At 42.0% G+C, this 17,170-nt stretch overlaps 1 protein-coding gene across 1 annotated transcript in view; it reads left to right on the top strand.

The window, feature by feature from the left end:
* The window catches only part of DPYD (dihydropyrimidine dehydrogenase), a 1,498,502-nt gene that overhangs the window by 1,220,642 nt on the left and 260,690 nt on the right, over window positions 1-17,170 (top strand). The window contains exon 19 of the mRNA XM_040359980.1: window positions 10,673-10,815. Within this exon, the coding sequence (XP_040215914.1) occupies window positions 10,673-10,815 (143 nt within the window). The remainder of the gene's footprint in view (window positions 1-10,672; window positions 10,816-17,170) is intronic.

Raw genomic sequence — 17,170 nt, 5'->3', positions numbered from 1 at the left:
CCGATCTCTCTCCCTCTCCCTCCTCACACGCGGTGTCTGTGTGAGGAGGGGAGAGCCGGCAATGAGAGATGATCTCATATGTTTACATATGAGATCATCTCTCATTGGCCGCACAGATCGCGCTGTAAATAGCCGCTGTGATTGGCTATTTACCATGATCTGTGTTTGGCTGTGTCCAAGGAACACGGCCAGCACAGCAGTTCCCCGCTGCGCGCTCGGGAGCGCGCGCGGGGAACGAGCAAAGGGGCGGCCGTAAAAAGACGGCCTGTTAGAGATTCAGAGCCGTGCTGCGGCCGTACAAAGTCGTACGGCCGTCAGCTAGTGGTTAAGGTAAGCACACCATACACATAGGTTATAAACTTATCAAAAAGTTTAATTTACAAAAATACATATAAAACAAATAGTTGTATGAATTTGACCACAATATTTACCAAAAGCAAGGGTAGGGTATAGTATGCAGGTTGCCAACTAGTTTCACACTTTCATGCTTCGTCAGGGCTTTGCAACTTAATCTTTCTGAATTTAGTGGTCTGTGTATGACATAAGAATATGCCGTTAGTACATCATACAATAGTACATTGTAATCCATTATACATTTTTGATATCAAAAAAGAGAACAAAATATCTGTGTGCTCACCAATTCCGTTAACAACTGAACCAAACAAAATATTAGGACGCTTTCCAAAGGATCCCGGCGGCATGGGTGGCAGTGAAGAACCGGACATTGACCAGTGGAAGCCAAGTCTTGATTGAGTTCACCAAGTATTATTGCTAATTACTCTGATGGCATTTATACTGACTATTTACGCTTATTTGTCTTACGATGTATTATGATGTAGTATTGTAATAAAATAATGTACATGCATTGTTACATTCCGTTGCCATATCTGCGCCGAGCGCTTTCCATTTCTTCCCGGATGTCAGGAGGTGTAGGGAGACACCAATGCTGTATCCTGGCCTAGGCCAACAAGGCCCAGGCCTAGGGCAGCACTTTGCAGGGGGCAGCACGGACAGTGTCCCCGCCGACTTGCCCTTCACTGTTAGGCAAATTAGTTTAGCACCCCCATAAATCAGCTGCACTGCTTCCAGTATGTGGGCGGTTGGCATTCTGCAACAGTGGGGGAGGGGGGTGTCGCTTCAAATTTTTTACCATCCCTGTCCCATTGCAGAGATTTCCCTTCACTTCCTGTCCCATAGCCAAACAGGAAGCGAGAGGAAATCTATGCAAATTAAGGGAATCCATTGCCCCCCCCTCCAGGCCATCAGAACTAGTGTCCCCACTTGAAAATGTCAGGGTGGGTCTTAAACCGCAAGGGATGTGGCCTTGACAGGAATGGGTGGGTCATATTTAAATTAGGGGGTGCATGAGTTTAGTCAGGCCTAGGGCAGCACAAAACCTAAATACACCCCTGGGAGACACAGGGCACCAGTTTGTGTGGATGTTCGTGGGTCTCAATAGGGAGGTGTGCCTTTTATGGTAACGCCTCCTTCCCCTGTCGATCACATCACCGACAGGGTGCGCGTGCCACGAATGGAGACTTGCCTGACTCATTGAGCCGGACAGATGCAAATATGATGGCTGCACTACAGCGTCATAGCACTGTGAAATGGATGAAAAATTAGGTGTAGGCAAATGAACAGCTACAGAATGTCTACTGTAATGCCGCGTACACACGACCATTTTTCATGGAAAAAAAACATTGTTTTTCTCGACGTGATTGTTTTTCTCAACATTTTTCATGTCATGGAAAAAAAACATTGTTTTTCTCGACGTGATTCTTGTCAAGCCTGTCTTGCATACACACGATCATGAAAAAAGAATGCTTGAGCAAAGCGCGGTGACGGCACTATAAAGGGGAAGTTCCAATTGCCATTTTATTTGCAACTGACTAGATACAAAGGGCTTGAAGACTACCTGTGTCTAGGTCTGCTTTTAGCAGTTAGGCAGAGTCTGTGTATCTGTTGGCTTATCTATAGTTTCTACTTTTATTGAAATAAAGAGTGGGGGAGCACACATCTAAAAATGCAAGGCACATGTCAAACTTTACATTGGGTGACCTGCAGGTGACAAGGCACAAACAACCTAAAATAAATGCTTACTGAAAATGCCCTTTTTTTTTTAAAACAATTCTTACATGTGTATGTTGTAGCAGTAATGAAGGTAGATATGCAAATTTGTGAGTATCCTTAAAGGGGTTGTAAAGGTTCGTCTTTTATTCTCTAAATTGGTTCCTTTAACTAGATGTCGACCAGCCGCCGCAGTTCTACAGCAGCAGGTTGGCTCTCCTGCACGAGAGCCTGTAGCTCTACGTCGGCTCTCGAAGCGGCCACTAGCTACTGACTCCCGCGTGCATGCACGGTGGTCATCGCCGGGCACCCGCGATCGCTCGTTACAGAGCGAGAACCGGGAGCTGTGTGTGTAAACAAACAACTCCCGGTCCTGTCAGAGGAGAAATGCCTGACCGTCTGTTCATACAATGTATTTTTATTGTAATCAATGCATTTTTATAGCACTGATCGCTATAAAAATGCCAATGGTCCCAAAAATGTGTCAAAAGTGGCCGAAGTGTCCGCTGTATTGTCACAGTAACGAAAAAAAAACGCTGATCGCCGCCATTACTAGTAAAAAAAAATATTAATAAAAATGCCATAAAACTACCCCCTATTTTGTAAACGCTATAACTTTTGCTCAAACCAATCAATAAACCCTTATTGCGATTTTTTTTACGAAAAATATGTAGAAGAATACGTATCGGCCTAAACTGAGGAAAAAAAATATTTTTTTTATAAATTTATGGGGGGTATTTATTATGGTAAAAAGTAAAAAATATAATTTTTTTTTCAAAATTGGCGCTCTATTTTTGTATATAGTGCAAAAACTAAAAACCGCAGAGGTGATCATATACCACCAAAATAAATCTCTATTTGTGGGGAAAAAAGGACGCCATTTTTGTTTGAGAGCCACGTCGCACAACCGCGCTATTGTCAGTTAAAGCGACGCAGTGCCGAATCGCAAAAAGTGCTCTGGTCTTTGACCAGCAATATGGTCCGGGGCTTAAGTGGTTAAGCTAGTGCATTGTTGGTTCACTTACCTTTTCCTTTGATTTCCCTTCTAAATGTTTATTTTCTTTGTTTGAATTTCTTACTTCCTGTTTCTCCTCAGTAAGCTTTCCACCATCATCCGAGCGGTGGAAAGTCATTTAGAACAGCTTACTGAACACCTTACTGAGGAGGAGCAGGAAGTGAGAAATTCAGACAAAGAAAACAAAGAAAAAAAACATTTAGAAGGGAAATTGAAGGAAAAGGTAAGTGAGCCAAGAATGCACTAGCTTAAAGTAACCTATTTAGAAAATAAAAAACAAACCTTTACAACCCCTTTAAGGCTAAAAGGGTCAGTTCATCCAGATTTACAGTGCATGGCCGTGATTCAACTATTGTCTTGGTTTGGCCATAATCATTTCCTTATATTAACCTCTACTATTCCAGGAAATGGAATTAGTTTTCTTTTCTCAGACGTTATATTTAACATCAGGTAAGAATAAACAGAAAAAAAATTGCGCCAACTAAAAATCAAACTCAATTAAGTCCATATGTAAATAACATAAGGTTAAAAGTAAAAAAGTCCAAAAATGCAGTAACGGAAATTCGGACAGACAGCACCCCAGTGCACTTGAAAGGACCATGTACCACCACCACATGGAATGAGGCTTACCAGAGATAAGCTTATTGCAAGCATTAATCAAATTCCAGACCAGGTTCTCTCAGAGATAGATGTCCCAGCATACGGTATTCGGATATCACACAGACCAGGGCTGGACTCAGAATCCACAGCGGGTAAACCAGAGCGTTGGATACTTGTCAGCGATCATATTACACAGTACGGCAGTGAACCATATGCAAGGAAGGAGACCGCACCATAGTATAACTCCGTATAAACAATTTATTAAAATAGCATAAAATCTACTTACACAGTGCTGTGCAAATACGAGCAGTTTAAAAATTAATGCCGGCCGGCATAGACAGGAGCCCTTCCTCCTAGCGTAAACGCGGTGACGTCACTGCACGCCGTCGACCCAGACGCGTTTCGTCATACGTTGACGTTCTCAATTGTTTATACGGAGTTATACTATGGTGCGGTCTCCTTCCTTGCATATGGTTCACTGCCGTGCTGTGTAATATGATCGCTGACAAGTATCCAACGCTCTGGTTTACCCGCTGTGGATTCTGAGTCCAGCCCTGGTCTGTGTGATATCCGAATACCGTATGCTGGGACATCTATCTCTGAGAGAACCTGGTCTGGAATTTGATTAATGCTTGCAATAAGCTTATCTCTGGTAAGCCTCATTCCATGTGGTGGTGGTACATGGTCCTTTCAAGTGCACTGGGGTGCTGTCTGTCCGAATTTCCGTTACTGCATTTTTGGACTTTTTTACTTTTAGCCTTATGTTATTTACATATGGACTTAATTGAGTTTGATTTTTAGTTGGCGCAATTTTTTTTCTGTTTATTCTTACCTGTGTTAGATCACGTGATTGCAGCCTTCTGTGATTTGATTATCATTATTTTGGGTTAGCGCAAATTTTTTTCTTTTTCTAATATTTAACATCAGGTGGTGGTAGTAATGATAGATTTTTTGATTTAACGTGAAATCTAGGTGCACATTAAAGCGCGCTGTGTGTGCGAGCAAAAGTTCATATTTTCATAAATTGCATTCAAACAACAACACTTAATTCCATGGATTATTTTCTTAGCAATTAATTACGCCAGCTACTGCAAACTCACCTACCAGACACTAAAGCACGATATTATGTTCTGTCCCCAAATCATTATCCCAAACATTTATTATATATTCACAGAGCTCTGCATACTACATTGTATCATTAAACTGCTGTGTTATCTAGTAATTGTTTAAACATAATGCCACTGTATTATCAAAAGGGGAGGTGAATTAATGGCATTTTCAAATGTCAGAGATTATCTTAACACTTTTATTACACTTTCTAAAAGTTGGTCCAGGGCATTCTATTACAATTATTTCCACCAAAATTGGTTATCTGAAAAAATTGCTAATTATCTGCATATGACAGCAGGAGAATACTGTTAACAAGTTGTTTGAAATCTACAGTTTGTGGAAGCCACCTACAGGACAGAGCTGGAAATAGCACACAATAAATGCTAAAACTTGATTACACGAGCTCTGTCAGTTTACATAGTTGCATCTTTATAGACCAGATGGTGTGCTGTAACATTGCTGGGTTGATTGTTAATTTTTACTATGGCTATTTGTACAAGTGCTTGACTTGATGATGGTTTATGTTGTTAGCTTTACGTGCATGTTGTTTTCTTTCTCACATACATGGCATAACCTTGTTTATCCTAGGATGGCCATGCACAGCCCAATAAATTCAAACAATGTGCCAGGGCACAGATTGCAGCAATTGTGTGTATAAGAGGTGCAGTGATTGTGAGCATTTCCCAATGTTTAAATAGAGTTTGTTGGAGAATGAACTTGAAGGATTTTCTTTTTCCTTTTTAATGTTAACTATAACTATTCTGTGAGAAAAGCAACAGTTAATCGCGAGATTTTCAAATGCAGAGATTTTCTATTTAGAAAATGTATGTACATTTCAGCATAGCCTATAGTTTGGCAAACTGAGCAAATAATTCATGTTGCAGTCTTGATGATCTGAAAAAGATAGGTACATCTCTTGCAATTCGTGGCTCTTGGTGAGAATTCTGCTCGCCCACCCTGTCACTGACCATATTGATTATTAACTTCAACCAATTTTCCATTACAAAAAAAGTCAAACGGATCAAAGCAACTTAAGCTATCAACATAATTAAATTATACAGTAAGTTGTAATATATACTGAAAGTTGTGGTGTAGCACTAAAATATTAATAAAAAGTTCATATGTAACATTCCAATAAATGACAATTGAAATGTGGATCCAATCCAAAGTTCATATGTATCAGGCCTCGTACACACGACCGAGTTTCTCGGCAAAAACCAGCAAGAAACTTGCTGGAAGATATTTTTTTGCCGAGGAAACCGGTCATGTGTACATTTTCGTCGAGGAAACTGTCGAGAAACTCGACGAGCCAAAAAGAGAGCAAGTTCACTATTTCCTCGACGGGAATAGAGAAACTTGCCTTGTCGAGTTCCTTGACAGCCTGACAAGGAACTCGATGAGGAAAACGATGTGTTTCGCCCATCGAGTTCCCCGGCCGTGTGTACGAGGCTTCACTCCAATAGATGACATTCTGAAATATGGATCCAATCCAAAAGAAATCCAGAAGACTGGAGGAATTAAGTGCAAGGATAATAGCCGAGCCTCCACCAACACCCAAACACACTGACCCTTACCGTCAGTATATATAAAATGCACATGTAGGATATTCCAACCCAAGGAGCAGATGGAACTCTTGATTCACAGGATAATAGATCATTCAAAGAAAAAACATCCACCACTCCTCCTTCTATGGACTTGTAATTTCCAAGTGAACTTGGAGATCAGCAAGGCATATAGCCCAATAGGCTCCAATAGCATGAACACATGTGTAGGAAATGAAAACAAAAACACAGCTCATTGCGCAGACATCCCAATAAACAAAGGTTTATTTTAAATGGTGTAAGGATGCACTCACATGTAAAATATAAAAAGCAGGCATGTAGTTATGAAAGCGACCTGCGCTTCCTACCAGTAACATGGCGTTTTTCCGTTTAGCCCTCCAATAGCAAAATAGCATTAGCCTTCCTCCACTGGCCCAATGTTTCTCCACCAACGTGTGTCATCAGGGGCAATATATACTACTGTTTAAAGATCACCTTGATCCGGGTTAATATTTCTGCTATTGTAAAGTGTCTGACATTGCTAGAAAATGTTACCAAGGTTTCAATCATTTGTATGCCTTCTGGTGTGTGAGGATTCTGAAAGAGCTCTAATGCCGCGTACACACGACCAGTTTTCGGGTTGTAAAAAATTACATTTTTAATGGTCTAGAAAAAACGAAGTTTTTTTCAACTTGATCATTAAAATGGCCTTGCCTACACACGATCGTGAAAAAAAAATGCTCTAGCAAAGCGCAGTGACGTACAACACGTGCGACGGCACTATAAAGGGGAAGTTCCATTCGGATGGCGCCACCCTTTGGGCTGCTTTTGCTGATTTAGTGTTAGTAAAAGATGATTTGCGCTTTTAAGTCTGTTACAGCGTGATGAATGTGCTTACTGCATTACGAATGCTAGTTTTACCAGAACGAGCACTCCCGTCTCATAACTTGCTTCTGAGCATAAACGTTTTTTTCACGTCGTTAAAGCCCACACACAACCATTTTTTACGACGTTAAAAACAACGCGAAAATTTAGAGCATGTTCTAAATTTTTTATGCCCATTTTTTACATCGGAAAAAATGTTCTGGAGCCCACACACGATCGTTTTTAATGACATAAAAAAAACCGTAATTGTTTACAACCCGAAAAACGGTCGTGTGTACGCGGCATAAGTTTCTTCCTATTCCTGGAAAACTTTATTCATTAAAGCTTTAATGACTTCTCTTTGCTTTGAGGGTCATAATCCTCTTGTATGCCTTTTGAACACCTTGTAAAGTGTGCAGCAAGTTTGAACAAGATACAGTATCTTTTTACTGGCACCAGCGAGGGTTGCATCTCTTTCTTCAATCATTATTGAGTTAAAACGTGTGTATATGGACTCCAGTGGCAGCTGGTGCTCAAAATGTTTTGGGGGGGCGCAAACAAACTGAAAAAAAAAACATCAATTGCCACCACTGTGCCCATTAAATGCAGCCACTGTGCCCATCAAACCGCCAGTTTGCCCACTCAAGTGCAGCCAGTTTCCCCCCAAATGCTGCCAGTTTGCCCCCAAATGCCACCAGTTGTCCCCAGCCCGCACTTACCTTACCTCGGCACTTACCTTACCTCGGCACTTACCTTACCTTACCTCAGGTCAGTGTCGTCCTCCTCCACGCTCCCTCCACTCCCTCTGCTTCCTCAATGTCTTCTCCCGTCTTCTCGATGTCGCTTCAGTCAATCAGGTGACCAGTAACCAGACCCGGTGCATCTGATGATCTGGCTGAGTAGGGGGTCAGTGTTAGGAAAGCAATTCCCTAACACAGCATGGTTTAAACAGGGAACGCACAGCCGTGCGCCCTCTGTTAAACCATTTGGAAGCCGATTAGAGCCTCTGGCTCTAATCAGACACTTTCAAAACACACTCGCCACTGTTATTGAGATGGCTGGCACTCAACAGGGGGCCGGACACCTGAATAGTGGGCGACAGCAGTGACAATAGATATATTCAAGCAATGCATGAATATATCTATTGTTGAGTGATGGGTGCGTGCAGGAGAGAGGGGGCGGCGCTCCTGCGCCCACTACGGAAGCACTGCCACTGATGGACTCTTTGTTTACAACTTTAATTACTGATTTCTTTGCAGTACATATACTCTTTTGTTATTATTAAGATTATGTATTTGTTTGCACATTTTATAACACCATACATTGTAGTCCATATCTATTGCACTGCCCTCAAAGCAGGTTAGGACAAACTATGCTATGAGGAACTAAATGTGCTTCTGCTTGGCACATAAGGCACAGATTTCAATTAGGAGAGACTTTTGGCTGTAGCAGGAACTCATTATTACGTTTTAGATGTCACATACTGGCCAGAAACAAATACATTTAGAAACTATTGATTAATGCTCTGTGCAGTTGGTTTTGCACAGAGCAGCCTGGATCCTCCTATTCTTGGGTCCCTGACTGGAGCTCCTGGCTCCACCCTCCTGTTGAGTGCCCCCACAGCAAGCAGCTTGCTATAGGGGCACCCAAGCTGAGCTGCAGCTCTGTATATCTCTCCCCCTGATTGGCTGACTGAGTTTGATTGACAGCAGCAGGAGCCAATGGCACCACCGCTGTGTCTCAGCCAAACAGGAGGGAGAGTCCCAGAGGGTCAAGGGGGCCATGGACATTGATTGATAGGGATTGGGCTCAGGTAAGTGTTGGGAGGGTCATTAACCTCCCTGGCGGTATGATTCTTTCAGAAAAAACATGCTGAAAGCGGTACCATTATTTGCAAGGAAATTTGGCGTTTTATATTGTAGGTCTGTAATTTTTAGAAATAACTCACTTAAATCTGACCAAACAAGATTTTAATAGGCATCCCGGGTATGACATTTTTTTAAAAACAAAATTATAAATTATAATATAATAAATAATTATAAATAATTATAACAAATAATAATATAATTATAATAAAAATTATTCAATAATGTAATCAAATTAAAATCACTGAAATTTGCTCAGTTGCAGAATTGTTGCTGTCATTATTTTTTTTTTTTTATGACGAATTTCCCCACAAATCGCTATCGCACAATTCTGCAAGTTATTATAATTTATTATCGCTGTTTTTTAGCTGATCTAAAACTATTTTTGACATAAAGGGACACTTTTGGTTGCTATGGACAATCTACAGTTTGCAGGGAGAAAGAAACGTTTTTATTATTTAAAATGACATGCATGACACAGGACAGACCACTAGGGACAGGGGGGGTGTGTTTTTTTTACATACAGTACTGTAATCTATAAGATTACAGTATACTGTATGTAAGGTGTTTGTTTACGTTTTTGAATTTGGCGCCGTTCTCCGTCCCTGTGCGTCGTAACGTCGCAGGGAACGGAGATCGGCGTCACACGGAGGCACTATGTGAATCGAGCGAGGTCCCGCTCGCTCACACAGCGCGGTGGCATCGCTGGATCCAGGGACAAGGTAAGTAAAAAGTGCCTGTGGATCTAGCGAGGCAAGCCCGAGTCTGACTCGGGGTTACCGATCGTAGCAGGAAAATCTAACCCCGAGTCAGTCTCGGGAACACCGCCAGGCAGGTTAAGATAAAAAACCTTCTGACTTTACAACCCTTTAATTTTCTTTTCGTTCCTTCTCTCTGTTTTTTTTATTTCCTTTCTTCCCTTGTTCTTTTTTCACTCCTGTCCCCCCCCTTTTCCTTTTCTATTCCTTATTCATTACTTTAATTACATTTCCTAATTCATTTGTTTAAATTTGTTTCCATTCTATTCAAGTAACTGATGGCTTAAAGGAGTTGTAAAGAAAAAATGTTTTTCACCTTAATGCAATCTATGCATTAAGGTCAAAAAACATTGGATGCTGCCGCCCCCCCCCCCCCCGAGCCCCCGTTATACTTACCTGACCCTTCAAAAGTCCCACGCGGTCCCGAGATCCTCTTCGCCGCTCAGCCTGGCCGCTGATTGGCTAGAGCGGATGGATTGAGAGCAGCGCAGCCATCGGCTGGCGCTGCTGTCAATCACATCCAGTGATGCGGCACACCGAGGGGCGGGTTCGAGTGATACAGTGAGCGGCTATGGCCACTCGCTGTATCACAGGAGTGCGCCCACAATTACTGACCACCATGCGAGCTCTGGCATGACTGTGGTGAGTAATTGCGGGGAGGACCAGAGACAGCCGCCGAGGGACCCCAGAAGACGTGGATCGGGGCCACTCTGTGCAAGACGAACTGCACAGTGGAGGTAAATATAACATGTTTGTTATCTTAAATGAAAAAAATATATATTCCTTTACTAACTCTTTAATGAGTATTTTAAGTTTGTAATTTCTTATTCTATATGTTTTGTTTTTTTCTAGGTAATGCCATAAGACCTATTGCTCTTAGAGCAGTTTCTGCCATTGCCCGTGCTCTTCCTGGATTTCCTATACTTGCTACTGGTGGAATTGATTCAGCAGAGAGTGGTTTGCAGTTTCTTCACAGTGGAGCATCTGTTTTGCAGGTAAAGCAAATGTACTATGTGTCTCCAGCATTACAATTAATCATGTACTAGGTATGAATTTAAAAACTGAAATTTGTCAAATGTTTTAATTTAGAAGACAAACAAAACTATTTCTAGCAAACCCCAATTTTCCCAAATTACCTATATTATTGGTAACTGGAGTCTCCAGGATTTTTTTGGAGGGCTTCTGACCCTCTCTTTATCTATTACCATGCATCAAATCATGTTGACCCTTCTAGTGTAAGAAGGGTAGTGCAAAGTCTGAGAAGGCACTGCTTATTTTCTGTACTATTCAAGGAAGGCAAATATTTGTTTTGTCATATCTAAAGCATGTATAAATAATATAATTTTGTACTCCCCATGTAATTATGTTCTCTGAGTTCACTGAGAGACACAGTTACCTGCAGAAGTAATGCAGAAGAAGTGAACTCAGAGAAAATTATTTTACAAGTATAAAAAAGTAATATTTTCTCTATCGATCACGGAGAAACAGTCCTTGATAGAGGATCAAACTGAACCAATGGTTCATTCACAAGCAATACCCAACAACAGAGATTGGCAAATTACACCAAGAAATATAGACAAGGAGAACCCTTGCCTACTAAGTGTTTCTCACTGCTGCCTGAAAAACCTTTGGCCTAATGCAGAATTTTGTACAGATATGGACCCAAGACTATGTTGCAACCTGAAGCATGATAATTAATGAGCAGCAACAGTGACTCCTTATACATCTGTGTATCAACTTGTGACATGGTCTGTTGAATCCACTGAGAGATGATAGAAAAGGAAGCTGTGAGTACCTTACAAGGAACATCAATAATGAGACATAGAGAGCCTGTGTTTACAAAAGATGATGTGGCCTGCAGGTAAACTCTAATGGTCCTAATTACATCAAAGATGTGCATGCCAACTCCTGCACTGGCGTTGGACAAAGAGAAAGACTGATAAATTCTTTCTTAAGATGAAAAGCTGAAACTTCCTTGTGCAAAAAAGTTTTGGTTTCAAAACCACCTTATCCTTGTGAAGGGTTAAAAACTGGGGTTTACAAGACAGGGATGCCAATTGGAAACCCTTGTTGCTGATGTTATGGCTACAAGAAAAAAAATGTAATTCATATCCCATAAGGCATCAGGTGTTGCACTGGGATAGCCTCATGAGTCATACCATGTTTTCCATTGACAAAATTGTTCAAATGACATAGAGCTGAGAGCTCTATGTCTGGTGTTCCCAATCTTCTGGATCCAGGTTATGACAGCTGCGATAGACCCTCCTATTGTCAATACCTAGAATATAGACCACTGAGCGAGTCAGAATGTATATTTCTACAGTGCATATTTCAGTATACTTTCAGTGCCACTGTTGAGCTCTTTGTGCTTCATTAATGATTCTCATATGCCATGGCTGTGACATTGTTTGACTAAACTGTCACTGTTTGGCCCTGTGAGAGGTCTATCCAGTGAAGTGGGGATATCCTAAAGGCCCACATTTCAAAAACATTTATAGGAAGCTGAGCTTCCTCCTTGGACCAGTATTTTTGGGTTGAGAAGGACTTTAGTACTCCTTCTGAATTTTAGGGATGTGGATCTGTTGTCACTATTTTACACTAAAGAGATAGAATGGACTTACCAGATATCAAAGTAAGGGACAGAAGCACTCAGATTTTGAAAGGGATCCCCTGCAAGACTCAAGAATGGAAAGGCTTTGGCAACCATTAGCACCAACACTTTCATGCAGAATCATAGAAAGGACATGCAATTGCTTTGCAGATGTCAGACAAGCTTCTGAAGCTTCTCCTGTGGAAAGAGAACTCTACCTGTTTCAGGATCAATCCCAGATACTTCAGGCAGGAGGATAGGTTGAGATACAACTTCTTGATCTTTAGGATTAAAGCAAAGTCACAAAGAATGTGAAGTGTATCTTGAAAATTGTCTACCAAATCCTGGTATTATTCTGCCTACAGTAACATATTGTCCAGATATCCATTATAGAAATTCCCCTGCACTGGAGGAGGGCAAGCACTTTGGCTGAAACCTTCATAAGGAGTTAAAGTCAGACAAAGAAAAAGCAATAAAATGGTAATAGGCTTCTCTGACAGCAAACCTGAGAAATTGCTGGTGGTTCCAGCTAATTGGGGTCTGAAGGTATGCATTATGTATACTGTTTCTATTAAATCTAAAAAGTGCCCTTGAAGTAACAAAGCAGATTGGCTCCATTCTAAATTGCTTGACTCTTACAAAAGTACCTTAAAGTCCAGAATAGATTAAACCCCCTCTTTCTCTCCAAAAGTGGGTCTAGAACAATCACCCCCTGAATAATTGACCCAGCATCAGGTAGGATTGGTGCGTGCATGGTAACTGTAAGATATAACCCACATCACTGGTGACCTTTGAAACCAGCGCAGTACCTGTCTCCAATCAGAAACTATGCAGTGGGAAGGAAAAGGCCCCTGAGCCTGGGCTTTCTGTAGGGCCTGCAGGGTGGACCACAACATAATGTTGATGATAGTGCTGTAGGGGTGACCACTGATGGAAATGTATCTCTGTCTTTCTAGTGGTCATTCTGAGTGAACTGGATGAGAGCCTTGACATGCCTAGTTTGCCATAGCTAGGGGTTTCTTGGGACAACTCCACAACTCCAACACCACCCTACTCTACTCTTGCAAAAGCATGGGAAAAAATGAAGGCAAACAATGGGAGCCCATTAGTTCCAGGGCTTGAGAATGTGCATCATGACCTGTTGTATCAGATTTACAAAATCTGAGGGTAAAATTGTGGAACATCTCATGGTGCCAGGCTCTTATAGGAGGACAGTGTCGGATTTGAGAAATATATATCCCTTGGGGAAATAATTTATCATACAGTGTTTCTTTTGGCATGGGATATAGCAGACATGAAAAACTCCTGTAAGTCCTGTCCACAGTGTAAGAAGTTGCTCCATTACCATAGCCCACTGGTTCCATTACCTGTGATTGAGATTTTTTAATTGGATCCGATAGAATAGAACCAGAGTCAAGTCCACAAGAGGGCATCAGCACATCCAAGTGGTTATGGACTTTGCTATCCAGAATTGCTCATGGGCCCTATTTCAGCTGTTGGCTACTATTGTAGTATGTCTTCCATTAATCTGCACTCATATCAAAAGTTAAGCTATACTTTTAAAGGAAAGGCTTTGAGCAATAACTCTCCCATTCCAGGATATTGTGTTAAACCTGTAGTTAAATAAGGGAACAAGAACATTCACTAATTAGAAAAGTGGGTTTGATAATAATATTTGCAGTGCCTCCACAGAGCACAGGACCTCTGTGAATAGAGGGGATTCCCTTCCTTAACCAATAATCTAAAAAAAGTAATTGGGTGCTGAGAAACTACTGAAACTAGATTATAGCATTAACCATAAGTACAAATATACATGCACACCTGTATGGAAATAATACAAGCTTTATTTAAGAAAGGGTTAATAATAGTTCTTACATCCAATATGCTGGAATTTGGTAATGTGTATGTAAAAAAAAAATAACATGGACAGGGCAGAGATACTCTGTCTGTTACAAGGATTTAGATATACACACGCAGTAGGGATGGGCAAACAGTTTGGCCCGAGCATGAGTTCAGGCTGAAAATTTGCCTATTCGGCTGTTTGCCGAACATCCAAATTTGCAGGGTATTTGCCCCGACAAACACCCTACAATGCACTGAGTGCCACACAGTTCAATCTGTGCCCTAAATGAGCCAAGCTTTGCCCAATCAGGGTGCAGTGTAAACTGGTTGTTGAGAAATGGGACCAGGAAGCTGGCCACTGCGTCCTTAACGTGTTTGTTAACCCCCAAAAAGTAATTGGATCCTGCTTCTTTAAAGAATGTTATACAGCATAGTGCTTGTGCTGTGTCGTTTGGTCACCTGTAATACCTGGCTGACCCTGCCAGTTTCTGCCCTCCCCTTTGTAAACTGACCAAGGTGTATCATGGCTGCTGAGCCTGACACTGTGGTCAGTTTAGGTGCCTTCGTCAGCTGCAGCTCTCCTTCTATGTGTGATGGGGTGAGTATTTTTTTTTTTTTTTATTTTTTTTTTTTATTTTTTTTTTTTTTTATTTTCACGTCAGACTCTGCTCACATATGGCCGAGAGGCTAGCTCACGGTTCGCCCGCCCTTAGCATCTCTCTTGCGGCTTCGCATCATTCGTGGGTTTTTGTTTATTTTTTTTTTTTTTTTTTTTGTGTTTTTTTTTTTGATATTACAGATTTAACTTTTTTAAACTGTTAAGTTGGTGTTTTCCCGCTTGACGAATCTAACTACATTAGCATATCGTTATTATTCCCCCCCTTTTTTTTTTTTTTTTTTTTTTTTTTTTTCCCCCCCCCCCCTTTTCCTCCCCCCCCCCCCGGATCTGTGTGCCATGCAATCTTCTTTATGGTTTTTCATCTTTCTGCTTCTGTCGTCCCCTGGACGAACTTTTCTGTGGATTTGAACACTTTCCACTTTTCCCAAACCATCCTGTTTCTGTCCTCTTCTCCTAACTCTCTGCAGGCAAGATACTCCATCTCTTCTATATATTCCACCCTTTCTATCCACTCTTTAATTGATGGCCTCTTTGGGTGTAGCCAATTTTTGGGGATCAGAGCCTTAGCTGCGTTTAACAACACTGGGACCAGAGTTGTTCCATATTGTTTTTTTGTTTTTTCAGTTCCGTGAAACAAACAGGTCAGCGGGCTACATAGAATCGTCTCTCCTGTTATTTCTGCGATATATTTCAAGATTTCTTTCCAATATTCCTGTATTCTCGGGCAGTCCCACCATATATGTAGCGTTGTTCCTTTTTGTTTACAGTTTCTCCAACATAACTCTGAATTTCTAGGGTGGATCTTATTCATTCTTGATGGGGTCATGTGCCATCGTACCATACATTTATAATTTGCTTCTATGGTGGTAATGTCCGCGGCATGGTTATATACTGCACCTATCATTTGTGTTTTATCAATTTTTTTACCAATGTCGCTTTCCCATTTTTCTAAAAATTAATGGCAGGTTAGGAGGGAGGAGTCTAGAGATGGCGCGGTCAGGGTGGAGGAGCAGCTAGACGGGATGCCTGCTCTCCAGCCCCGCTCCGAACCGATGCTGACACGAACGTGAGCTGGATCCCCCGCTCCCTCCGCTGACTGGGGAGTCCCCCCCCTCCTCCTCCCCACCGGATTGTAGCTCTCGGCCGGCTGGCCGAAGCGGACGTGCACGGGTCTCCCTAGATCACTGACCTGACAAGCGGGCTGTCACGTGGGTTGGGCGGCTTCTGCGGCTTCCCTAATTCCCCTGGCTGGCTGGCGGTGCGGCGGCGCTGCGTTGGGGCAGGCGGTGCTGCGTCTCCCTGGTCTCCCTGGTCTGCCTGGTCTGCCCGGTTCCCTGGTCCTCTGGAGCGGGCGGGTGGGTGGAGGAGCTGCGGAGGTGTGCCGCGCGGCTCCGGGAGGGGGTCCCGGGGGGGGGGGGGGGGGGGGGGGCGTCACGCAGCCCTGTGGCTCCACAGTTTGCAGCTCGGCGAAGTGGAGTACTGGCCCCATCACCAAAGCCAAAGCCAAAACCATAATAATAGGTACAGAAGGTAACCCGGAACACACTGCAGCAGCCCGTAAGATTCTCTTAGTAAAACAATTATTGGACTGGTGAGTACATCTTATGAGCATACTCCATCCATCCATCAAAGTGGTGAGTACAAATGTCCTTTAAAAAAATATGAACTAAGAAAAAGAAATATAAAAGAAATATACAAATGGGATACCTCTTTCAGAGGAGACTGACAAATGGACGGGACTGACATGAAAGCATGAAATAATGGGTTATAAGTGACATGAGCTCAACACTGTCATTTCAAATGTCTGTAAAGATGTCGGTAACTTTATAGTCCCCCCGGTTGCTTCCTCTTGATACTCTTGATGGGACACTGCTCTCTGTGGAGAATGATAAAAGTCTGGGACTGTGATGATAGCTTGGAATAATGTGACATGAGAGCCATGAGTACAGCACTGCTTTTTCTCTTTTTTTTTCTTTTCTCTCTTTTTTTTTTTTTTTTTTTGTTCCTGTAAGGAGGTCGGTAACCCCATAGTTTCTCCTGTGGCCCCCTCTTGATACTTTCTTTCGTCTTATGGGGATCAATAAGTGAACAAGATACACGGAATTTTACACGGAATTTTTTGTACAATATTTGGTAGTTGGACACTGGAGTCGGATAGAAAAGGGGGGTCAGTATACATGTATGTGGCTCTGAATGGCTCTGAATATCTTTACATAAAGTTAAAGATAAAGAACAGAAATATTTCAACAACCTTAAATAACCTTAAATTGCGATAAATGAAACATCAAAAGCCATAACA

The sequence above is a fragment of the Rana temporaria genome, chromosome 7, assembly GCF_905171775.1.
Source record: "Rana temporaria chromosome 7, aRanTem1.1, whole genome shotgun sequence".
Taxonomy (NCBI): Eukaryota; Metazoa; Chordata; class Amphibia; order Anura; family Ranidae; genus Rana; species Rana temporaria.
This window is presented reverse-complemented; position numbering and strand designations above follow the sequence as displayed.